Source organism: Vulpes lagopus, chromosome 13 (assembly GCF_018345385.1).
Source record: "Vulpes lagopus strain Blue_001 chromosome 13, ASM1834538v1, whole genome shotgun sequence".
Lineage (NCBI taxonomy): Eukaryota > Metazoa > Chordata > Mammalia > Carnivora > Canidae > Vulpes > Vulpes lagopus.
The window spans coordinates 22383046-22410111 of NC_054836.1; the positions used below are offsets into that span (position 1 = coordinate 22383046).

A 27066-nucleotide genomic window follows, 5' to 3' on the forward strand; every position below is an offset into this window, starting at 1 on the left:
GTGTATCTTACATCAACTGACATCAATTTTACAGTTATAATTTGAGGGACAGTTTAATTGCTTTAATGAAGTTGTAACATTTCCGTCTCCATTACAGTCAAAGCCCCATCAGAAACAGTCAATGATCTCCTACAACAGACAAGCAAGAGTCCCACCTAGTGGCGGCTCACTTCATATGCACATAGTTCTTGGGCACTGGAAGGAATTTGAGTCCAGAAGACATAATATTGTCTGCATTAGGCTCTCTGACCTAATGTGCCTTACCAGCTCCAGTACACTGATTGTAAAGGCTCCATTCTACCTAGGATTTTAGATTCCAGAAATATGACAGTTCCTGTCAGCTCGGGAAACATATAATCCTGAAACTATCACTACCATATGTTACCAAATATAAAGCTCTTATTTATATATGGAAAGATATGGTATATATACACAATGGAATATTACTCAGCCATAAAGAAGAATTAAATCTTGCCATTTGAGACACATGGATAGATCTAGAGGGTATTATGCTTAGTGAAATAAGTCAGAGAAATACAAATACCATATGAATTCACATATGGAATCTAAAAAACAAAACAAATGAGTAAACAAAAACAAATGGACTCATAAATATGGAGAACAAACTAGTGGTTGCCAGAGGGGAGGGAGGGGGTGTAGGGATGGGTGAAATAGGTGAAGGGGATCAAGAGGTACAAACTTCCAATTATAAAATAAACTAGTCACAGGGATGAAAAGCACAGCACAGTGAATATGGTCAATAATATTATAACTTTGTATGGTGGGCAGTCCTGGTGGCCCAGCAGTTTAGTGCTGCCTTCAGCCTGGGGTGTGATCCTGAAGACCCAGGATTGAGTCCCACGTCGGGCCCCCTGCATGGAGCCTGCTTCTCCTTCTGCCTGTGTCTCTGCTTCTCTCTCTGTGTGTCTGTCATGAATAAATAAATAAATTTTTTTAAAAAACTTAATATGGTGATAGATGGTAACTAAGTGTGGTAAGCAGTTCATAATGTATATAATTGTGGAATTACTATGTTGTACACCTGGAACTAATATCATATTATATGCCATATTTCAATTAAAAATAAAATAATTTAAAAATTAAATGTTCTTTGGAGATTGATCTTTCACAGCATCTTTTTTTTTCTCTCTCTCTCTTTAGAGATTGAGGAGCAGAGGAAGAAGGAGAGAGAAAATCTTTAAGCAGGCTCCACAACCCAATCTGGAGCCCAGGCGGGGCTTGATCTCATAATCCTTGATATCATGACCTAAGCCAACATCAAGGGTCTGCTGCTTAATTGACTGAGGCACCCAGGAGCATATTATTTTTAATACAACCCAAATCATCGGGTTTCAGGGAGCCATTGTCCTCTCATTCACATATTCAATCACTTCGTGAATATTTATATAGCACCTCTAATTCCCAGGAACTGAAATTAAGCACAGAAAATGTAAAGATGATTGAGGTACATTCTCGAGCTGAGGAGGAGTTCATAATCTATCATATGACAACTGCACTGGATGATTTGTTGTGAGCTCAGCACCACCACTGTGCTCTCAAAATCCCCTTTCCTGGGTTTGGAGCTTCCCAGAAAAGAAGTTGCTGGAGATTTGGGAGGTAAGAGAAAAAGAAGCTGTGTACTCTAGAGGCAACTGCAGCCAGACTCAGGAGCAGATGAGGGATTCAGAGCACCTCCCTGGTGAGCTCTTGGGGACCTCCTGTGTCACTGTGATCCCCAGAGCCCAGGAGAGTACTTATTGGAGTACAGCATCTTCCTGGTGAGTTTTCTGAGAGCCATCAGCAGTGTTGCTTCATGCCAGATTTTCTTCAGTGTTGGCGTCCCTCCCCTGGATTCCCCTGCCTTCATTAATTCCTCAGCTCTTCCAGTTGGCCTAGGAAGCTCCTCATTCCTGTAGCAAATCCTGTATGCCCAGGAAACATGGAGTGGTTTCTGTTTTCCTGACCAAGCCCTGACTGATTTAGTCACATAGTGAGATAATCCTATAACATAATGATACAGGAATATATGAGGTGTTTATGAGAACTGAGTAGTAGAAAAGCATCTCAGCTTTAGAAAGATCAGGGAAGGCTTCCCAGAGAAATTAGCATTGAGATAAGTCTTAAAGGTGAAAAAAAAAATTATCCAGGTACAAAGGAAGACTTAGAGACTAAAGTATTTAGAAAAAAAGCCAGGTTCTGGAAAGACTAAGCAAAATAGAACCATGTTTAAAGAAAAGTCAACAACACAAGACTGTAAATTACCAAGTTTACAATTAGTGTGTTGATAGAGAATAAAATGGCAGTTTTCTCAGGAGTATCATTTCTGTAAAGCTCATTACACATTTACAACAATGCTGTTGGCACTTCATCTGCCCCATCTCCTTAATCAGATGGGCACACCAAATTCCCCAGTTTCTGTGAAAGCTAGCCACTAACAGCTCATGGTTTGCAGCCTATCCAGAGATTACCTTCAGCTGATGGGAGCTCCCTCACCTGGAAGTGCCTGGAAGGTTTTGCCCTCCTTCAAGGGCATCAGGAGACAACAACTGATTGATAAAGGCAGACAAAAGCCTGGCCCCCTTGCCTAAAGGTAGGATACGTTTGTGGTGCCATTCACTTTCCCCATGGGAATAATGTGAAAATAGACACTAGGAGAAACTTTGTCTTTGCTTAGCTTTCCTCTTGTCCTATCTTTTGCTGCCCTTGCTTCTTAATATATGCCAGAACTGTAGAAGTTTGAAACTGCTTAAGCATCAAAGGTAAGGCATGTATTAGCCTATTCATGCCAGCACATCTTGTGTGCTGTGCAAAGGGAATTTGAAGTTATCTATTAGAACCATGATCTGAAATGTTTGATTGTTTAGAGCATCAGTAAAGAAATTTAGAGCATGCTATATGGATGTGTTTGTCAGTGTACTGATATGTCATACATTTGTAAACGATGTAAAAGAACTGAAATTTTCAAGAGAAAATTTTTAAATAGAAGTCCTATTTTTCTTGCGCCCCAACGGAACATATCCTGCACCTCAATTTAGATGGCATGCACTGCTTTGGGGACCATGCAGGCAGACAGGAAGGTTGGTCAACTTTGCATTTCAGACCTATGATCCCATTAGGCTTCTCCTCTCCAGGCCAGTGATGTGTAGCTCTTTGCTGGAATGGGTTCTAATGCCTGCTCTTGAGGAAGGAGGGAGCAGAGATTACAGGAATACTCTATTTCCTCTTCTGATGGTCATCTTGCCTAAGAAACACACACACACAAGAGTCAAGCAGCTTGTTACCAGAATTTCCAGAGATAAAATCTAAATAGGGATATAGAAGATAGGGATGGAAAAATCAACCTCCCTGCCTCCCACCTGCCCAAAACACATACACACATGTGCTCTCTTAACTTTTTCATCCCTTCCATCTTAATAAAACACTGATCTTACTGCCTAAATCTCCTGGATGTGACCATGGGGACATCCCCTAGGCCACTGAAAAACACCATTTGCATTCACTTCCTGTGCCTCATGTTCCTCTCTTCTCCCCACCACCTCCAGGTCTTGCCTCCCCATGCCTCTATTTTGTTAAACTGCTACTCTTTTCTCAAAAGGTAAGCAAATCTCAAAACTTCTCCTGGTCATGTGCATTTTCACAGTCTCCTGTTCTGTATGTGATTCTATTCCAGCCATCCTCCTCTGCTCAATTTTGCCACTAAGCAAAGGGTTATGGGAAGCTTTTGAACCTAAGAGGGAGCAGAGAGGAAGATTGTTTGGGCAGTCCTACTCCCATTATTGTCTGCTGCTGTTTTTCTCTAGTTATCCCCTAGATTCTGGAAAAGAAAGCCCCAGACGTCTCTCACAGGCATGAATCTCTTCTCCACGTGTCACAGGGTTCCAGGAAGAAATTGCCACCTCCACAAGTAGCATCACTTTGACCTTACTAAAATTTATGGGAATTGGGATGAGAGTCCAAATGGAGTCCCTCATATATCTAAAGGATTAAAAGCTATAATTCAAATAAATACAAAGCTGGAATACAATATGTTCTACTCGCCTACCTTGACAAATACACCATCATAAGGTCAGAATTGAAAAATGGAGTAACTTGTATGTGCCTGGAAGTCGTTATGGTCTTAGGTGGAGCTGTGTGTTTTCTCACACCTTAGGTTATACTGGAAAGCCAGCTTTCTTCCATCAGCCTGACACTGACATATGTCATGAGGGTTGCTGCTTCCTAATTCTGTGACTTGCCTGGGTTGCTGGTGAAGGAAGGAAATCTTCCCAACTCAGACCCACAGCTGAGATAGGGAATTAAGAAAGAAAGTGGGTGGGCAGAACATGAGTTCTGTTTTGGGCAGCAAAATTTGTGGTGCCCCAAAGTTTGGGCATCAGAATATGTATGGAGATGCCCAAGAATTAGATAGGAGTCTGAGATGTGACTTTTTAGCATCATCACATTAAGTCATACGACCTGCTGAGGCTATAATTCTAGTGGCAAACAAGAATGGATTAAAGAATGAGATTGACCCTTCTTTTACTCTAGCCAGTTATTCTGCAGGATAAAAAAGTTTTCATGTCTTTGCATGAGATAGACATGGTAGATGTCTTTTGAATGAGCACAAAATGATAAATAAATCAATCAACAGTGTATGAAGAGCCTACTGTTTCCACAATCCCAAATCAGGCTCTATACCATGTTTAAAACTAAAGAACTATAGTGTCTGACAACTGGGAATCTAAAATTCACAGGTAGAACAACAGAAACAAGACTCCTGTATATGGCAGGTCATATACTCACACAACCTTTATTCTCTACTGAGTGGAGTAGGGGAAGAAAAACTTCTTTCTACCCTTCCAGGTTCTGTGGCTGGCCTAGGAGTTAAACTGATAGAAGACCTATAAATGGAGAAAAACATACTGGTTTTACTCTACATGCACAAGGAAGTCTCTACTGGAAAATGAAGACCCAAAGAGCAGAAAAGCCCAAGTGCTCATAATCTAGCTTGAACAAAGAGTAGTAATTGTTTAAAAAAAAAAAAAAAAAGGAACAAAGATGTAATGGGGAGACTAAAAGAAGATAAGAGTTATTTTAGCAAAATCTGTTTGTATAGATTTCTCTTGACCTCACTTCTCTGTCTCTGGTGATAAGAATGTTTCTTTCCACCTGGCATAAAGAGGGCAGCTTTCACATGGGAGTTTTATGCCCTGCTTTCAGAAACAGGGAAGGTCAGTGTGTTTTGAACCTGCTGTTTTTCAAGTGCATTTGGATCGAAATAATCCTTACATTAAAATGGCATATTTTGGGGTGGATATTCTTATACCCTTCATTCCCTCCCTTTGACACTTCCCTAAGGAGTATCCCATTCCAGAAGCCGAGTTGGTAGATGTTTCATACCTCATTGAACTGCTCTCTTAGTCCTGAGAATAAGTCTGTTCAGTCAAACAGCTGTGTCTTATTTCAGAGGGCCCATCTAAATTAGGCCTGTATATGGTGTGAGTAATCAGGCATTTTATGAGTGGCATTTCTATGGAAACAAGAAAAGCAAAGGTTAGTGATTAGAAGAAACTACAAACTCAGTTTTTATTTCAGAGGGCAGTCAGTTGGGAAGATTTTTAAATCTTGGGCTCAAAACCTCTTTAGATGATAGAATTGAGGACAGACAGTGGCAATCTGGTGAATTTTTTTTGGTTTGCAGTTTGAATGTTTCTTGTGGCAGCATCAGGTGTTCTGATGAACTTTCTGAGTGTCCTAGGAAGCAGCAGGTACAAAGGTTGTTCATATACGATCTGTTGTGATGATTTCATATCCCATTATTCAGCTTCAATTTGCCCAACTTTAACATAAAGAGAGTGATATTTCTCAGTGATGTCAAGTCAGAAGGACAGAAGGAAAACTGGAAATGTTACCTACTGACGAAATGCACAAAATGGCAGGAGACAGTCTACAAAGAGGAAGAAAAGCTCAAAGTCAGTGACCTTGACACTATTCAACAACCCACAATGGTATGCTATAGTTTACTGAAACATAGCATTTTGGGGCACCAGGGTGGCTCAGTCAGTTGTGTCTGCCTTCAGCTAAGGTCCACGATCCCAGGATCCTGGAATTGAGTCCTGCATAAGGCTCTCTCTGCCCCTTGGCACTTCCCTACCCCCAGCTCATGCTCACTCTCTCTCGGTCTCTCTCTCAAATAAATAAATTCTTAAAAAAAAAAAAGAATTTTTGCCCTATGATCACTCTCATTTTTATCAAAGATAATCTAAATAAGACTAATTTGTTAGCAAAATAAATCTAGTCTCCTTAAAGTTAGTCTGATGATTTACAAAAGTGATTTATGTAACAGCAACAATAGTGATTTAACTATCATATAGCTTCTTTTTAAGCCTGCTTTACTGGGACTTTTAATGAAGAATCTCAGATGGAATTTTGAGGCTAAGAAGCTCCACCAGGAACATGCCACCAGACTTTACTTTGATTACTTATACATTAGGGTGAATTCTTCTCGAGATTTGCAAGGTATCTTGAGGTTCCTGAGCCTGCCAGAAAGTAACCTTCTTTACAAACCCATAAGGCTGAGAACCATGTAAGCCAAGTACCAGACCAGTAGTCCAAGAGTTTTTATAAGCATTGGCTTCACAACATCAAAATTAGTCTCTTAAATCTGCCTGGCCATATTGGATTCTGTGTACATCATTTTTAAATATGACATTCCTGTCAAAGCCTTGGTAATATAAATGATGTTTCCAATTGTGTCCTTTCATAAGAAACAGATTCTTCTTGAACTTATGCAAATCACTATATTTCCATGAAAATAAGAGTATTCAATAAGAGTTTCTGAATTCAAGAGGAATCAGCTAGGGATAAAAATAAATGTTTTGTTTTGTTTATTAAGGTATAATCTACTAAATTATTGCAAGTTAGATAAAGTTTAAGTGAAAAGTTTCCACAAAACACTAAAAGAACCCGTAGTGTTTCAAAACAAAAAGTCCTAGAAGTGGGCACCTGGGTGGCTCAATGGTTGAACATCTGCCTTTAGCTCAGGTCATGATCCCAGGGTCCTGGGATCGAGTCCTACAACAGGCTCCCCATAGGAAAACTGCTTCTCCCTCTGCCTATGTCTCTGCCTCTCTGTGTTTCTCATGAATAAATAAATAAAATCTTTAAAAAAAGAAAAAAAAGAGGGATGCCTGGATAGCTCAGCAGTTATACATCTGCCTTTGGCCCAGGGTGTGATCCTGGAGTCCCGGGATCAAGTCCCACATTGGGCTCCCTGCATGAAGCCTGCTTCTCTCTCTCTACCTGTGTCTCTGCTTCTCTGTGTCTTTTATGAATAAATAAATTTAAATAAATAAACAATTATAAATAAATAAATAAGTAGAAAAGTCCTAGAAGTTATGATCATCTTCATCAGTTCACTCAGTCCCATGTATTCAACTCTTGCTCTGCTTGATCTTGGGTTAGCAGTTTTCTGAATTCAGCAGTTTCTTTATTAGAATTCTGGAAATTCTTATCCAGTTCATTAGTATGATTTTGAAGTTATCAGAAACCTGGATATTACAGTACTTGTCAGAGTCCTTTCCATGAATTTCTTTGAAGGTGAAGCACCTTTTGCCTGTAGTTGATTGCAAATGCTTTCAGAAAAGCATTGGAGTAAAACAAAAACTTAGAATGACAAGACTAAAAAATAGTCATGGTTAAAGATCTAGTGAGAGTTCATTATAATGCAATTGACAAAGAAATTTAGTTATTTCTTTGGCATATAACATTCTTGGATAATAATCATAATTATGACTGATTACACAGTATAAAGACTGACATATTTTTATGAATTTGGATATAATTCAATTTGCATACAATATAATTTCTGAAACCTTTATATTGGTAACATATACCCATGTAAATATAATCTAAAGATTTAACATTACTTCTTTTTTTTAAATATTTTATTTATTTATTCATGAGAGACACACAAAGAGACAGAGAGAGAGAGAGAGAGGCAGAGACACAGGCAGAGGGAGAAGCAGGCTCCATGCAGGGAGCCCCACGTGGGACTCGATGCCCGGTCTCCAGGACCATGCCCTGGGCTGAAGGCGGCGCTAAACTGCTGAGCCACCGAGGGCTGCCCAACATTACTTCTTATTTGACAATGTTTCTCATGTATTTTAACATGTTACACTAAGTAGGTTTATTTAATATCTTTTTTACAAGGTCAGAGAACACATTCTTTTTAGATTTTCCAGGGCCCTCTCAGCAATCTCAAAGTCAGTTTGAATTAAAAAAAGAAAAAAAAAATTTACTTACAATTTGACTTACAGAGATTGTCAAAAAAGTCAAAAGGTTTGAACACTTGATCGGGTAAGATCACAGATTATTGTGAAAGAATTCTTAGCTATCTATTTAGCCAAAGTTTTAATAAAAGATTTCAAAGATAAATATAGAAGATTACATGATTGTAAAGAAAATCTTAACTCTTTTAATATTGAGAAAACTGTTTTCTTAAATTATCAAGGACCTGATAAAGACAACATGAAGCACAGGAAATTATTTTAATAAAACACAGACTTTGTGTTTTCTAGGAAGATTATTCAACAGATAAAGTCTTTTATAACAATCCAGGAAAATTTTGTTCTTTTAACAGAGAAAGGAAATTAAGTTCTAGTGTTGCATAGGCACAGTATTGATATTGAAGCTCGTTTTTTAAAAACTCTTATGAAAACTTCACTAAATTTTAGCCAACTTGACCACACAAGACTCTCTTCTCTCTCTTTTTATATCCAGTTAGATTTTTGTCCTTTATTTTCCTCTTTTAAAATTTTTAAACAACCTTTAAATATCCTTACCTAGGAAAAAAATTACTCTTCCCTAACAAAACCCATTCTTTACACCTCATACCTTCCCTTACCACAAAGACATCTTCTTTTTCTTGAAACTTTGCATACAGTTTTTATCTTCCTCATTCTTAGTAGTTTTATTTACATATATTTATTTGAATTCTTAACCCTTAGTAACCCCAATCTCCAGTGAAAACCAGGAATTAAGTAGTCATGAACTGTTACAAACATTCTATAGTAGATTATCAAATTTATGAATAAGCCATTCATAATTTCTAGAGGTATATGCTTCCCCATAGCATAATTTTTCAATGTGATGAAAAACATGTCTACTGACAGACCCAAATATCTTTCCTCTCTCAAATAAGAAGCCAAAGGTAGATAAACTTATATTTAGCAATGAATATTTCAATATTTTATCTTAATCAGAAATGATCTAGACATTCAGTACATATCCATCTTTTAACAGTATAATTGTAAGGTTTAAAGTTATTAAAAGTATTGGAAAATATTTTTAATGAGACACATTATGAAAGATTATCATTGAAAAGTTCATTTATAAACCTTATCCTATTTACAGTTATTTAATTTACTTGTTTTTAATCAAGCAAAAGCTTGAATTACTCATGAAAATTTCATGAGACATTAAACAAAGCTAGTCATGATCTTATTTTTCTTGTTGACAAATGAAGCAAGTATGAGACAAAATTTAGAGAAGCAAAGAGCCTAGAAGTTAAAATACATAGCTGTCCCCTACCTTTCTTTCCTTTTTTTTTTTTTTTTTTTTTTTTACTGCTGTGCTTGACATACTTCAGTTTATTTTTATTGTACATTTTGTTCCTAGGTTGAAAGTTTAAACTTCCGTAACTTAATCATCTAGTAGAGATAACGTAAGTTTATTTGACTGGTAAACCCCAATAGAAAAAGTTGTAAATCTGCATTACATTTCACATTGACAACTCTAAAAACATCTGTTTTTATTAAACCAACAAACTTAAACTAGCTTTTATTTCCTGAAGATTATCCTAGACCACGAGTTTGAAAACCATTTGAGTTAGTCTCTGTATTTCTGACAGTTTTTAAAAAATTTGTATAAGCCCTTATTTTTAAAGCCAATTAAAGCAGAGCTCCTTTATGAATTAATTTTGGCAATAATAACCAGAGGTAGTAAATACATATACACACATACGTATATAGAGATAAACATAAAGACAGATACAAATAGAGAACTTACAGTTTTCATTTTAAATCTCATACATCAGTTAGTAAATTCTGCTTCTGTATTTATACCTGACTTCTATGAGTGGATGTCATCTTTGCATTAATATTGTTATGATGATGATGATGATGACGATGACGACGACGACGACTCTTACTTAATCTGAATTCTATCATTTAGGCAAATGGAACAAGTAAAGTAATGGCTAAAGCTTCTTACCAGGCTTTATGGGAAAGACTTTTAAGATTTTTATTTGCCTTTGATAGGTAACTTTATGGAAGCTGTAGACTAAATATGGGGTGGGGGACCCTGTGGAAATACCAAATAGAAATTTGGGGGGTTTTTTAAGACTCTTTTTCCTTTTTTTTTCTTTTTTCCCCCTCTATTGTCTCAGAGGTTATATTAGCCAAGAATTACTTCTGGAATGTTTTCTGCAAAATTTATATCTGCAAGGGTTTGAGAAATGATATAGGGTTTCTCTAAGAAGGAATTCAAGGGTACATTTGCCTATTATCAGATATCTAGGGTTATCACCATTTTTTTTCTTCAAGTGTAGGATAGTCCAAGGAATGTGTGTGTCATGGGGGATGGACAAAATATGGAAAGGCCTCAAGTTGCTGGGATTTGGTTAGAATAAAGAACATAAAAAATTGAGTCCTTCTGCATGTTTTCTGTGACCTTGTCGAAACTTTTTGGAGGGATGGGGAGCTATCCGTGTTTATGTAGGTTTCAAGCTTGCTTGAGTGTCTTTTGCATTTCTTAATTTTTGTTCTAAATCTGATCTCTGTCACCTAATCTTGTCAAGGGAGTCTTAAATCAGCCAAGGCATTCTCTTGTATCTTTTTCTTCTCTTGTGTCCTTTTCTTTTTTCCTTCTTTTTACTCTGATTTTCCCGTAGGTATTAATAGGATATTTGTTTAGGATGAGAGCTCTCTAAAATTCCTTTTAGATGTAAACACCAAAGTCTTCAAAGGTATATCTATTTCTCTTTTTTAAAAAAGATTTATTTATTTTAGAGAGATAATGGGAGATAGAGCAAGAACGAGCAGGGTAGAGGGAAGCAGGGGGGACAGAGAGGCAGAGGTAGAGAAAGTCTTAAGCAGACCCCATGCTGAACACGGAGGCAGACATGGGGCTCAATCTCAGGACACTGAAATCACAATCCTGAGATCACGACCTGAGCTAAAGCCAAAGACAGAGACTCAACCAACTGTGTCACCCAGGCATCCCAAAGACATGTCTATTTCAATGTGACTCCAAAGCAATAAGCCTTTCTATGACTTAACTGTGGACATAAGAGGCTTCCCTAAAGAAGAGGCAAGAGATGCAGCCCCATTCAAGATCCAGAGTTACTCCTAAAAATAGCTTAAGAAAGTAAAGACCTTCATTGTCATAGACAGTAACAATAGTTTGTGTTTGTGAAAACGTACCTCTGGTTCTCCCATGAATTGTGATGGTCCAGTCACAGACCTGCTCATCTGTTATACTGGGTAGGCAATACTAGGATGAGATTTTGTAAAAGCTACAGAGACAACTAAGGTAAAGATGACAAAGGCCCCTTATGGACTGAGACTCCTTTATTAAGACAAACTTCCCTGAGAACTGGCATGGTCAGGCAAAGAGAATTCTGTGTTTCATTTTGTGTTCCGGTTTCTAACCAGTTGACTAACCACCTGATACAAGTCCAATAATCTGTGCCCCCCAGCTGTGGAAACCAGAGAGAACATTTTCATTAGTCACAAAACCAAGCTCTAAAGAAGGATATATCAATTCTGACATCAATTCCAGCATGAGAGCTTTCTCTCCATACAACCAAGCAGTTCTCTAATTTTTTATAGACACTAATGAGGCATCCCACAAATTTAACTCAATTCTGACACTTTCTACCTGAAGTTGGCGTCAGATCCCCCAGGTTAAGTGCTCAGTCCCACAAGACTGCCCCCACTTTGGATGCCAGTCCCAAATTCAGTTTGTTACCTGTACTTTGACTGATCAGCTATCAATCAGGCCCCATGATCCCCTCCTTGCATTTGACTGACTTGCTAGAATGGCTCAGAGAACCAAGGAAACCAGTTTATTTTCTAGATTGCCAGTTTATTGCACAGGATACTAAAGGATATGAATCAACAGGTAGATGAAGAAATACATATGGCAAAGTCCCAAACTCCAAAGCCTCTGTCCCCATGGAGTTTGGGGCATAATATATGAATGTATTCTGGTTCACCAACCCAGAAACTGTCTGAACCCTGTCTATTTGGATTTTTATAGAGGCAGCATTACACAAGCACAATTGATTGAATCATTGACCATTGGCAATTGATTCAATCTCCTGTGTTTCCCTCCCTTGGTGGGGGTGGAGTGGGAAAGTTTTAATCCTCTAATTACAGGGTCAGTTCCCCTGGTAACCAGCCCCCATCCTCAGATAATTTCTAAAAGTCACTTCAACATAAACTCAGGTGTGCTTGAAAGGAGTTTATTATAAATATCAAGACATGTTTATTGTTCTTATTAGGAAATTTTAAGGGTTTTAGGAGACCTGTTCCAGAAACAGGGCCAAAGACCAAATATATATTTATTATAAATCACATTATCACAGACATACGAACAAGGCAAAAGGAGAATTTCATCTTAATATTTTCTTCTTGGGACATTTGGGTGGCTCAGTGGTTTACAGCCTGCCTTCGGCCCAGGGTCTGATCCTGGAGTCCCGGGATCAAGTCCCACATTGGGCTTCCTGCATGGAGCCTTCTTTTGCCTCTGCCTACATCTCTGCCTCTCTCTCTCTCTCTCTCTCTCTCATGAATAAATAAATAAAATCTTTAAAATATATATATGTATATATATATATATATATATATATATATATATATATTCTTTATAAAAAATGACACAAAAGCCAGAAGCAAAGGAAAATAATGACTATTTCTGGAAGGTGGAAGATCAATAATCAATGGATAGGAACCCAAACCAAATTCCTAGGAATCATAATCCAAAGAACAAATTCTCTCTCTCTTTTTTTTTTTTTTTTAAGATTTTATTTATTTATTCATGAGGACACAGAGAGAGAGAGGCAGAGAGGCAGAGGGAGAAGCAGACTCCATGCAGGGAGCCCGGTGTGGGACTTGATCCTGGGCGGAAGGCAGGCTGAGCCACCCAGGGATCCCCCAAAGAACGAATTCTCAAAAATGTTTTTCTCCTGCCAGTCTGAATTTAAAAATGAAGGAACAAGGAGAAATTTTAACTTCCTCTTTTGTAGATACAGGAGTCTGACATGGTAAGAATTCTTACCTTCTGCCAATTTATTTCGGTCCTAGGATCTCTACCAGCCATTGCCCCCAGAGTCCCAGCAGCCCAACCAGTGCCACCCTGTCCTTGTCCACAAAAACCGTAGAGGAGGAAAAACTTCCTTCCACTCTTCTACCCTTTCTTCTACCCACAGATTCTGTGGCTGGCTTAGGAAACAAACCGACATAAAACAAATGATCAAGAGGAAGGCATACAAATTTTGTGTTGCCTGTCCATAGCAGTTTCCACATGCTGCAAAAAGCAGAAAGGCAAAAAAGCTTCTGTACACTAGGTTGAGCAGAGAGTGGTAATGGTGAAAAAGGAACAAAGATGAAATGAGGAGACTAAAGGAAGATAAGAATCATTTTGACAAAGTCTGTTTGTACATATTTTTCTCAACCTCAACTCTGTTTCTCATGATAAGAATGTTTTCTTCCTGGGATCCCTGGGTGGCACAGCGGTTTGGCGCCTGCCTTTGGCCCAGGGCGTGATCCTGGAGACCCCGGATCGAATCCCACGTCGGGCTCCTGGTGCATGGAGCCTGCTTCTCCCTCTGCCTGTGTCTCTGCCTCTCTCTCTCTCTCTCTCTCTCTCTCTGTGTGTGTGTGTGTGACTATCATAAATAAATAAATAAAAATTTAAAAAAAATAAAAATTAAAAATTAAAAAAATTAAAAATAAAAAAAAGAATGTTTTCTTCCTCCTGATATAAGGAGGGCAGCTTTTACCCTGGAGTATCATCTGCTTTCAGGAAGAAAAAGGAGAGGTCACTATGTTCCTCTGGCACTTGCTGTTTTTGAAGTACCTCTAGCTCAAAATAATCCTTATGCCAGAGTGACCTATTTTGAGGGGTTGCCGGTCCTGCCACCTTCATTATTACTGTGATGCTGAGGAACATTACTTCTTACTCAATTTGCTGAGTATTTTTATCATAAAATTATGTCATATTTTGTCACACACTTTTCTGCATTTATTGAGATGCTCATATGGCTTTTATCCTTTGGTTTCTAATGTGGTCTCAATCACATGGATTAACTTGAGGAGGCTGACTTCTTGCACCCCAAGGATAATACCCACTTAATCACGGTGAATGATCACCCTACTGTGTTGTTGTTTTTTTTTTTTTTTTAAGATTTTATTTATTTACTCATAGAGACACACACAGAGAGAGGCAGAGACACAGGCAGAGGGAGAAGCAGGCTTCATGTAGGGAGCCCGACTCAGACTCCAGAATCACACCCTGGGCCAAAGGTGGCGCTAAACTGCTGAGCCACCCGGGCTGCCCCCTACTGTGGGGTTGAATGCAGTGTGCTAATGTTTTCTTGAAAACTTTTGCATGTGGGTTCATCAGTGATATCAGCCAGTCATCGTCTTTTCTTGTAGCATCCTTATCTGGCTGTGGTATCAGGCTAATACTGACCTTGTAAACTGAGTTTGGGAGGTTTCTTTTTCTTCAATTTTTTGAAAGAGTTTGAAATGGATTGGTGTTAATTATCTTTAAACGTTTGGTAGAATTTACCACTAAAACCATCCAAGTCTGGGCTTTTCTTTGTTGGGAAGTTCTGATTCAATCTCCTTACTAGTCATTTGTTTAGACTTTATATTTCTTTATAATACAGTCTTGATAGGGTGTGTTTCTAAGAAGTAATCCACTTTTTCTAGGATATCTGGTTTGGTAGTATATAATTATTCACAGTAATCTCTCATAATTCTTTGTATTTTTGTGATATCAGTTGTAATGTCTCCTCTTTCATTTCTGATTTTATTTGAGTCCTCTTTTTGTCTTAGTTAATGTAGCTAAAGGCTTGGCATTTTTTTTTTAAATCTTTCAAGAAAAGCAGCTCATGATCTCATTGCAATTTTCTGGTCTCCATGTCTTTATGCTCTGATTTTTGTTTTTCTTCATTTTGCTTATTTAATTAAATTTAATTATTAATTAATTTAATTTATTCTTCTTTTTTCAATTCCTTGAGATGTAAGATTGTTTGAGATCTTTTTTGTTTCTTCATGTAGGCATTCATTGCTATAAACTTCCCTCTTAGAAGTACTTTTGTAGTACCCTGTAGGTTTTGACATATTGTACTTCCATATTCATTTTTAGATTTTTGTTGATTTCCCTTTTCATTTATTCTTTGATTCATTAGCTTTTCAGTAACATGTTGTTTAATCTCACACATTTGTGAACTTTCCAGCTTTCGTCCCATTGTTGACTTTTACTTTTATACCATTGTCATAGGAAAAGATACTTAGAATGGTTTCAATCCTCTTAATTTTATTAAGATTTGTTTTGTGAAATATCATGTAATCTATCCTAGAAATACACTTTAGAAGAATGTGTCTTCTGCTGCTGTTGGATAGACTGCTCTGGTATATATATATGATAGGTCCATATGGTCTAAAGTGTCATTCAAATCCATTAGTTCCTTATTTTCACTATGGATAATCTATCCATTGTTGAAAATAGGGTATTGAAATGCCCTATTATTATTGCATTGCTGTCTGTTTTATCCTTCAGATCTAGTAAGAGTCATTTTATGTAATTTGGTGCTCTAATATTGAGTGCCTATGTGTTTATAATTGTTATATCTTCCTGATGAATTGACTTCTTTATATTATGTAATGACCTTTTTTAATAAAAAGTTTTTATTTCTTTATTTGAGAGAGAGAGAATGAATGAATTGGGTAGCAGAGGGAGAGGGAAAAGCAGGCTCCACGCTGAGAAAGAAGCCCAAAGCTGGGCTTGATTCCAGGATCTGGGATCATGACCTGAGTTGAAGGAAGATGCATAACTACTGAGCCACCCAGCACCCTATAATGACCTTTTTTGACATCTGTTACAGTTTTTGACCTACCGTCTTTTTTAAGTGTGTTATCTTGCTCTCTTTTGGTTTCCATTTGCATGGAATATCTTTTTCATTCCTTTCATTTTCAGCCAGTGTATATTCATAAAGCTTAAGTGAGTCTCTTATAGACACCATATAATTCATTCAGTCACTGTGTCTTTTAACTGGAGAATTCAAGCCATTTATAGTTTGAATAATTTTTGATAGGTGAGGGGTTACTATTTCCATTTTGTTAATTGCTTTCTGATCATTTCGAAGTTACTTTGTTCCTTTCTTCCTATCTTGCTTTTTTTTCTTTGTGAGTCGATGATTATTTGTACTACTGTACTTTGGCTCTTTTTCTTTGTCATTTGTGCCTCATATATTTTTTTGCTTTATGGTTACCATGAGGCTTTTATAATACATCTTATAGTAACAACCTTCTATTTTAAGCTAATAACAACTTAACTTCAATTGCATTAAAAATTTCTACTCATGGGATGCCTGGGTGGCTCAGTGGTTGAACATCTTTGGCTCAGGTCATGATCCTGGGGTCCTGGGATCGAGTCCCATATTGGTCTCCCTGCAGGGAGCATGCTGCTCCCTCTGCCCATGTGTCTGCCTTTCTCTCTGTGTCTCTCATGAATAAATAAATAAAATCTTAAAAAAATAAAAATGTAATACCCATTTACATGCCCCCCACAATTTATGTTATGTAACAATTTATATCTTTTTATATTGTGTATTCATTAATGTAATATTGTAGTAATAATTATTTTAACACTTTTGTGTCTTACCTGTATGTTAGTTTGAGGTGATTTTACCCACCACCATTGCAGTATTAAAGTTAAACTTGACTATATATGTACCTTTGCCAGTGACTTTTATAGTTTTATGTGTTTTCATGTTGCTATTTAGTGCCCTTTCATTTTAGCTTTAACTCTCATTAGCATTTTTTTGTAGAGCAGATCTATTGGTAAGAAATTCCCTCCACTTTTATTTGTTTGGAAATGTCTTTAAACCTCCCTCCTTATCTCTGAATGACAATTTTGCTGGATCTTTGATAAGTCTTTTCCTTTGAGCATTTTGGATATATCCTTCCACTCTTTCCTAGCCTGTAAGTTTTCTGCACATAAATCTGCTCGTTGCCTTATCGGGATTCCTTTGTATTTGATACTTCTTTTATCTCTTGCAGTTTGCAAAACTCTGTCCTTGATATTTTTCTATTTATTTTATTTTTTTTAATTTTATTTAAACTCAATTAACTAACATATAATGTATTATTGGTTTCAGAGGTAGAGGTCAGTGATTCATCAGTTGCATATAACACCCAGTGCTCACTGCATCCCATGCCCTCCTTAATGTCTATCATCAGTTATCCAGTGCTCCCACCCCCACATCTGTCCTTGATATTTGAGAGCCTAATTATAACGTGTTTTGGTGAAGATCTCTTTGTGTTTAGTCTGTTTAGGGGATCTTTGACCTTCATGTACCTAGATGGCCATATTGCTTTCTATATTTGGGAAATTCAGCTATTTTTTTCTTTAAATCATATTACTGTCTCTTTGTCCCTCTCTCCTCCTAAAATTCTCATAATATGAATATTCTCTTATTTGTTGGTTTCTCTTAACACAGGTTTTCTTCACTATTTTCCTTCTAATTTTTTGAGTTTCCAACTGGGTAATATCAAGAGATCTGTCTTCAAACTCACAGATCCTTTTTTCTGCCTAATTGTGCCTACTGTTGAACTTCTCCATTGCATTTTTTTTTCATTGTATTCTTCAGCTCCAGAATTTGTTGAGTTTTTTAAATGTTTTCTTCCCTGTTTCTATCTCATTTTGTTCGAGTATTATTTTCCCCAGCTCACTAGGAGACTTATCATGACTTATTATGTTTTCATGAATCTCACTGAGCTTTCTTAAAATAAGTATTTTGAATTCTTTTCCAGATTACTCACAGATCTCCATTTTGGGAAGATTAGGTCTGTAATTGGAAAAATTGTGTTCCTTTGGTAGTGTTCTGTTTTCTTTTAATCTTTCTGATTGTTTTGCGTTGATATCTGTGCATTTGACGATGTAGTCACCTCTTCAAGCCTTTTCACACTGCCTTTGGTGGGAAAAGACTTTCACCTGGAAGTGGCTATGAGGGTGTTGTCTCAGTGGGATGCAGCATCTTTGATTCCTGAAAAGGTACAATGGCGTAGTTTTAATGCAGCTCCATCAGCTGAGAATAGCATTGGCCAGACTACAGGAATCTTCTGTGGCCAATACTGTAGAGGTCCTACAGGTGTCTGTGGCAAGGAGAGCTATGGGATCCTCAGAAACAAAAACTCCTGGGGTCTTTCTGTTCTCTTTTTCTTGCCTCTGGAAAGACATTCTAGTCAAGGGGATCCTTCTCAGCACCTGGCTAGCATGTTGGCACTCAGAGTAGTATCAGAGCCAGAGTCCTGGGATCAGGTAACATGGAACTACCACAGCACCTGGAGTACAGGTGCAATTGCAGTATTCGGGCAAGCGCAGATCTCCTGTGAAACCAGGACTTGGGACTCAGGGATTCACTGAAGTGACTCTGGCCAAAGGAGCATGGCATGCCACAGCAGCATGGGTCCTGGGATGACAAGGTAACACAGTGGCTGGGGTTTGAAGGATAGGATGCAGTAGCAGCACAGCCTGGAGATAGTGGGTCAAAGTCTCAACTCTGGCCCCAGGGGCAGCCGAAGACAGCAGCAGCAGAACCCTGGTGGTTATTTACTGAAGCCACATATTGGGACCTGGGAAGCTGAGCTCTGAGCAATGGCAGCACAACTCTGGCAATGAGAATTCAGAGCCAGAACCTGGGGGGTGGGGTTCAGGGCAACAGAAGGACCTCTGAAAATTATGGGTCATAGCCATGACCTGGGACCCAAGGGGGCAGCAGCCCAGTCCCAACAAGGAGGGTTTGGAGCTGTGAAGTGGAATGGGGCACAGGACACGAGCCACAGCAGCACCACCAGCTGGCACTGTCAGTTTGCAATTTGCAACCCAAATGGGCTTCATAGCAGTGGCAGCCCATTTCTAGGAATGAGGGTTCAGAGCCATGACCTGGGAGGGCTGGGCTGAGGGCAGACAGGATGACCCCAATAATGTAGGTCAAAGTATGACTTGGAATCCAGGGTGTGGGCCGTACAATAGCAGAGGCTGCCCTGATAATGATGGGACAGAACCACAGCCTGGGGTCAGGAGTGAGATACAAAGCAGTAGCGGTTCTGCTCTTCTATATGGGTGAAATGCCATGGCTTCCCAGTCCTGGAGGCTGGGGAACAGCAACAACTGGGGTGGGGGGCAGATCTCACAGCAGGGGCAGCTCCAGCCTTTGGGAGTAAACACGGTGGAATTGGAGGGGGGATTCTGAGGCAGCTCTGTCAGCTGGGATCAGCATAGGTAAAGACTCTCGAAGACCTTTGTAGCACAGTGATGAGGCTGCTGGGGTTCTCCTGATCTCCTCTTTCCAGTGGGGTAAAATTCTTCTGGAAGGATATCAAGCTGCTCTTGACTGTGACACAAGTAATATGCTTCTTGTACTTTTCTATACAGCCACTCTTTTTTTTTTTTTTTAATCTCTGCAAAGATTTTGCTACTGCTTTGTAGTCCAGAGCTTTCCCTGAACTATTTTCTTTGGTTTACTTGTTTCTGTGTGTGTATGTGTATGGGTGTGTGTGTGTGTGTGTGTGTGTGTGTGTGTGTGTGATGGGTACATGCACACACACGTGTGTGTGAGGGAAGGCAATCACTGGAACCTCTTAGCCTTCCATCTTCCTGATGTCATCTCCTTGTCTTTAACCACTGACAGTTTAATTATAATATGTCTTGATGTGGGTCTTTTTCAGTTCATCTTATTTGAAACTCTCAGGGCTTCCTGGATCTGGATGTCTGTTTCTTTCCCCAGATTGGAAGAATTTTCAGACATTATTTCTTCAAATAATTTGTTGGCCCCTTTCTAACTCTTCTCCTTTTGTGATCCCTATAATGCAAATATTGGTCCACTTTATGGTGTCTCAAGCTATTTCCACTCTTTTTCAACTTTATTTCCTTTTTCCTCCTCTGTATAAACTCTACAACCCTGTCTTCCAGTTTGCTAATTCTTTCTTCCACTTCATCTAGTCTGTTATTGAACCCCTCTATTAAATTTTTCACTTCACTTATTGTACTCTTCAGCTCTGTAATTTCTGTTTGGTATTTATATTTTTCTCTCTTTGTTGAGATATAAAATTCTTAATGTATTGTTCTCACCTCAGTGACTATCTTTATGACAATTATTTTGAACTGTTCATTAGTTAAGGTCTGTTTCTGGAGTTTTATCTTGTTCTTTTGTTGAGATATTTCTCTGTTTCTTCATTTTTCTTGGCTCTCTGTGTTGATTTCTATGCATTAGATAGAACATCCCCTTCTCCCGGTCTTGACAAGCATTCTTATGTAGGAGATGAATCTTATCCACCAGCCCACATTGAGCTCTTGGTTGTCTCTCAAACCTTTGTGATTGTCCAAGCAACCACCTTTGTTCTTAGTGGTGCACAGCTGAGGGAGTGCTAAAAAGAGGAGGATCTTGGTCAGTGCTTAGATGTAGGCTAATTAGAAATTAGGTCCTCCAGCAGCAGTTTAAAAAATACATATATACCTCTTTCAGGGGAAGATGGGGAAATGAGTTTCTGTCTACAACCTCTATGTTGAGGGCAGGTAGATAGCTGGGTTAAGACATTTCTTTGTTACAGTTCCACTGAATCTGTGCATATAAGCCACACTGGCCACCAGAAACAGGCAATTGAAGGATGCATAATCTGGGTAACAGGTAAAAGCCTGGGCACCATACATGTGCACAAGCTCTTTCCAAGGAGAACTGGCCATCCTGAGCAGAGTAGAGGGAGAATGTGGAGATGGCCTTCCCCACTAGATCTGTGTTAAATTAGGAGCCTGACCCTCAGGCTGCAGCTTTTTTTAAAGATATGCAAATGTATCTCTTTTAGGAAAAGACTGAGATGAGTGTTTTGTATGCTATTTCTGTGCTCGACCCCCTGGGTGGATAGCCTTGATGAGTCTTAATGAGCCATTTAAAACTGCTTCTTCATTTGCTATAATCTTGTGGGTCTCATAGACACAAGCCTCATTGACTTTCAGAGCTTGATGTTTTGGGGGCCCATCCCTGAGGTGGAAGTCTTAAAAGTTGAGGAGCCCCTCAACTTTTGGTGTTGGTCTCAAAGCCTGTACTTCTCAGGAATAAACTGAGTTGTGAGTTCCCTCCCAATTGCATGTCACTGTGCTGGGGGAGGGGGCTTATGATGATCATGCCTGTCAGCCTTTCCTACTCATTTTGATGTGGGGTTTTTTTTTTTCTTTGTTTGACTGACATGTAGGAGTCACGCAGCTAGTTTCTGGATTTCTTTCAGAGGGAATTGTTCCTTGTGTAGCTGTAGACTCTGTGGGAGGTGAGTTCAGGGCCTTCTATGTCACCATCTAAGATTGAAACTGCCAAAATCAAGAGATTTAAAAACTAATATCTAAAAATCTAGATTTCTGGATTCTCTTACAGATAAAAACAGCAATATTGCCCAATGAGCAGCTCTGCCCTATACACAGTCCTGGTCTTTCTTTGCCATTGATACAGCAATCCAGTCCCAGCCCAGGCTAGTTTCACCATTAACACTGCCTGGCTCCTCTTAGCTATTTTTTTCACTTGTATTGAGATATAATTGGCATCCAATATTGTATAACTTTAGCTATGTATTGAATAACTTGACATACGTGTATTGAAAATGACTACCACAATAAGGTTAGTTAACAACCATCACCTTATATGGTTACAAAGAAAAAAATTATTTGTGATGAAAGCTTTGAGGTTCCATTTTCTTAGCAACTTTCCCTCTCAGCTACTGAGTGTGTAATTTTGGTGATGGTGTATGACCTATCACAAGGTACACTATGCCAAAGATATTTACAAGGTTATTACCTGGGGATTTTTATCTTTTACCACAAAAAAAAAAAAAAATGCTATACCACAAATTTGTGCACACATGAACTTAGAACTCAGAGTTAAAATGGACCAAATATTCCCCCCAAAATCTTGTGGAACATTATTTGGCTGGGTATTCTCTTGCTCCACCCTGTGGTCTTTTTTTTTTTTTTTTTTAAGATTTTATTTATTTATTCCTGAGAGACACAGAAAGAGAGAGAAGCAGAGACACAGGCAGAGGGAGAAGCAGGCTCCATGCAGGGAGCCCAATGTGGGACTCAATCCCGGGACTCCAGGATCACGCCCTGGGCTGAAGGCAGACGCGCTAAACCACCGAGCCACCCAGGGATCCTCCACCTTGTGGTCTTTTGAGAGACACACCCTAGACCACCCGGTCTGCCAAATAAAGCAGAATGTGCCTTCATCTAGGGATAAAGTAATAGGACTGAGATAAAGCTGTGTTTGGCATGTTTTAGCAGAAATTCCAAACCAGTGGTTCATAAATATGATCTGATCAGTTGATGCATAGCCTCAGAAACCTTGCCACTTTACCCAGTCATGAATCATTCTTTTCTTTTTTCTTTTCTTCTTTTTTCTTTTTTTAAGAGCAAGAGAGCACATGAGAACATATGAGCAGGGTGAGGGACAAAGGGAAAGGGAGAAGAGAATCTCAAACAGACTCCATGCTGAGCAAGGAACCTGAAAAGGGGCTCCATCTCACAACCCTGAGATCATGACCTGAGCCAAAATTAAGAGTCGCTCAACCAATTGAGCCACCCAAGCAGCACTGAATCATTCTTTTTAACTGTTTTCTTCTCACTCCCTGAAATAGACAAACCCAAACCCAAGGTTCTTTCCTCACTTTCCGCTTTTAAAACCCCTGCTCCGGAATTTCCAATATCACGAAAACCTCTATTGGTGAGCTCAACCTGAAAGGATAAAGTTAAATAAGAAGTTACTACTTATGTTAGTAAGAACTAAAGAAGGCACTTCTTGCATAGCATAGTGGTCATTGTATGAGGGTTCACCAATTTTCTACAAGTCATCTGTCCACAAATACAAATCACTTTGCTAATCTAGAACACTTTTCTGTGGTATTCATTATAATCAATAGATAATTCCATTGACCATGAGTTGACCTCTCAAGATCTAGGCTGCCTGCACAGTCCATTTTTTTGGTGCATTAAATGGGGATGACAACACAATGGGTACCTCTCAGGATTATTTTAGAGACCTGGTATGATCTTAGATTAACATTAGGTTGACAGTCATCAGTGCATAAAGTGTTCAGTACAAGGTTTTGTCTTTTGTCTAGCTAGAATAAACAGGGCTAGCTGCAGCAGGTAGTCTAGAAAATGATAGTTCATGTGTAGATTGATTATATTCAAAAGGCAAATAAAAACAGATTTGAGGTTATCCACATTCCTTCTTACCTTTCAAAACATAAAAGATCTTTTCTTGTCAGGACATACTTTTTACAAGTGTGTTTAGGATGGTGGATCAAAGGAAGAACAGGAAAGGCTCAGAAAACAGTCCTGGGTGGCTCAGTTGGTTAAACCTCTGCTTTCAGCTCAGGTCACTATCCTGCGATCCTGGGTTCAAGCCTTGTGTCAGGTTCCCTGCTCAGTGGCAGTGCAGGTGGGGGATTGCTCCTCCTCCCTCTCCTTCTACTTCTCCCTTTCTTGTTCTCTTCTCTCTCTCAAATAAATAAAATCTTTTTTTAAAAGTTCAGAAAAAAATATACATATAAGTTCCTACTGGCCTGTACAACAGTCATATGCCGTTAGCAAGTTAAAACTGCTCACTAATTAACAAAATGTGGAGCTTCTGTGCTGGGATTTATTCTATGAAATCAACATGTTATCTCTCCAATTTGGCATAAAATAATTTGTCCCCACCACTATGTTGGAGAAATGCATTAAGTTGCCTGGAGAGAAAAATCAGTGTGTAGTGGCTGCCACCTTGTGGTTTTATGTATTACATTAATCCTCAGAAATCAAACACGTATTTTACACCGAAACAACCAGTTTCTAATATATACCAACAATTTAAGTATAGTTTTTCCTAACATTATTAAAAATTCTCCAAGTTGCACAAAGAACTATGAACTGATTTCTTGACATCCTTTTATTGGCTAGGTAGAGTGGAAATCAGGTAAGAATTCACATAATATCTCGGTCATATTAGCTCTCGATCACATAAGATCTCAGTTACACAAATGATATGTGCTTAGGTGTGTACAGTAAACATTTTTAAAATTAAAAAAAAAATCCTTCTTCTTAAATTAGATGTACTAGGGATGCCAACTCAGCAGTTGGGCGTCTGCCTTCGGCTCGGGTCATGATTCTGGAGTCCCGGGATCGAGTCCCACGTTAGGCTCCCCGCATGGAGCCTGCTTCTCCCTCTGCCTCTCATGAATAAATAAATAAAATCTTAAAAATAATTTTTAAAAAAATTAGATGTGCTAAATAACTTATAAACTACTCATAAAATGGAATATATAATCCCATTAAAATACACAATTTGAGAAAAATTTGGAATTATATTTTTCCATGCAAATAATTCTATAACCTTTTGAAAGGGGTTAAGTACAACCCTGGGACCTGGATCAAATATCCCACTTTGATTACTTATTAGTTACATGAACTTAGGCATATGATAGAATGCCTGTGTATCACTTTACTCCTCCATAAAATATGGATAAGCTCAATAGTACATACCTCACGGTTGTGAAGATTGATTGTAGCTTTTAGTGCAGTAGTGGTCAGATCACGAAGGGTGATCAATATTCTGGGTAACCATAACTACAATGCCATGAGTCAAATAGTTTTATACTCATTAGCTTTCCCCCTCCAAAGGGCTCCCTGTTTCTCACCTTATGCACAAGCCCTGATTTTCCCAGCTCTTTCACTCCTGCCTGAACTTTAAGGGCCCATGTTTTGCTGGAGACCCAGGGTGAGGGCTCTGAAAACATCTGCCAAGCAGGTAGCAGAATTGCTACCAGTTTGCTGTATGTCTCCCATTCTATCCTTTTTTGAAAAGTAGTACATTTTGTTGTTATTCTACTCCTGCCCTATTATATATTGAACAAAGATATATAAAAGTTTAGTTATAGAATATAACTTTTATTCTTAGTTCACAAAAAGATGCTACCTGAAGCAGACTCCCATATTGGTACAACACCTAGAATCTTAAACTCTGGGCTTATTGCCGTGACAAAGTGGCATGTGGGGGTTGTCACTCTTGAAAAAGGGATGTGTGTATTGGATGTAGGAAAGAAAGTGAGCTGAATAGTTGACTGAAGGGTGGTTCTGAGTCATTAGTACCACTCTCTGGTAGTGTCTTCAAAATTAGGGATGGCCACATGACTTGCTTTGGCCCCCAAAATGTAAGAAAAAGTAATATGTCACTTCAGGGTGGAAGCTCTTGAGTTTCGGTACATGATTCATCATTTTATTGGTCCTCTGCCTTGCTGGTTATGGAAGCTTGTGTCAGGTTTATTTTTCCTTCAGCCTGGGTCTCAGAATGATTATAGCCCCTTCAACGATGAGCAGAGCTTCATAGGCCCAGATGAACATACAGTTTGAGCAAGAAGTAACTTCAGTTGTGGTAATGCACTATTTGCAATCTTCTCATCATCTAATCTATCCCATTTTAGAAAATGCTTAGCATCACTGTGATCTCCTGGCACGTAACCCTACTCTCAACTCCAGCTGAGAGGGGGTCCTTTCCAAATTCACAGCAGAGACCTGGGCTGTAATTGCATACTGTCATGGGAGGGGATAGTCAGGAAAGAACACCACAAAGGCTCTGGAGCCAATCTGTCAAGTAACTTGGAGCTCCAGTACATAGCAATTAGCTGATTGACTTTGAGCAATTGATTTAACCTGTATAAAATAGGGGTCCTAGGACTTACCTGTTCCAATTACTGTCCCTGTGTAAGAAACCACATAAAAGGGATCCCTGGGTGGCGCAGCGGTTTGGCGCCTGCCTTTGGCCCAGGGCACGATCCTGGAGACCCAGGATCGAATCCCACATCGGGCTCCCGGTGCATGGAGCCCGCTTCTCGCTCTGCCTATGTCTCTGCCTCTCTCTCTCTCTCTCTCTGTGACTATCATAAATAAAAAAAAAAAAAAAAAAAAAAGAAACCACATAAAAGGTAATGGTGTCAAATATCCATTTATTACACTCAAGGAATTTTGAATCAGGAATTGGACACAGCATGCAGGGATGGTTTATCCCATGACTGGGGCCTCAGGTGAAGACTCAGAGCAGGAGTAGGAACCATTTGGAAGTTTACTGACATACTTGGTGATTGATGTTGGCTGTTGACTGAGACCTCAGTGGGGGTAGGGGTGGTGGTGGTGAGGTCAGCCCTAACTCTTACATGTGGCCTCCCCTTGTGCCTGGGCTTCCTTACAACATGCATCGAGAGAAAGCATAAGCCAAATCACCTTTTGTGACCTAGCATTGGAAGGCACAGCCTCACTTCTACTGGATTCAGCTAGTCAAGGCAATCTTGAAATCCTGCCCAAACTCAAGAAGGGAAATAAACTCCAGTCCTATTCGCTTTTCCCATCAAGCATTCTTTTTTTTTTTTTTTAAGGATTTTATTTATTTATTCATGAGAGACAGAGAGAGAGGTAAAGACACAGGCAGAGGGAGAAGCAGGTTCCCTGCGGGGAGCTGATGTAGAACTCAATCAAGACCTGAGCCAAAGGCAGATGTTAACCACTGAGCCACCCAGGCATACCCCCCCATCAAGCATTCTTATGTTGACCTGTGCACTACCACTTTGCTCTTCAAAAGTGCCTACTAACTGAATTCATCTTTATAACATATTTCAAAATGTTGTCCCTAAACAACCAATGAGCAAATAAATACGAATCTAATTCTTTTACTTTTCCCACTTAGATTTAGCATGCTTTTTCCTTTTTTCAGAAATG

The 27066-nt window shown here is 38.9% G+C and overlaps 1 protein-coding gene across 1 annotated transcript in view; it reads right to left on the minus strand.

Annotated features, from left to right (window-relative positions):
* Positions 1-13362, minus strand: part of LOC121475036 (transketolase-like) — a 63085-nt gene extending 49723 nt beyond the window's left edge. The window contains 1 exon segment of the mRNA XM_041728164.1: positions 13321-13362. Coding sequence (XP_041584098.1) covers positions 13321-13362 — 42 coding nt within the window.
* Between the last annotated feature and the right edge of the window lie 13704 nt (positions 13363-27066).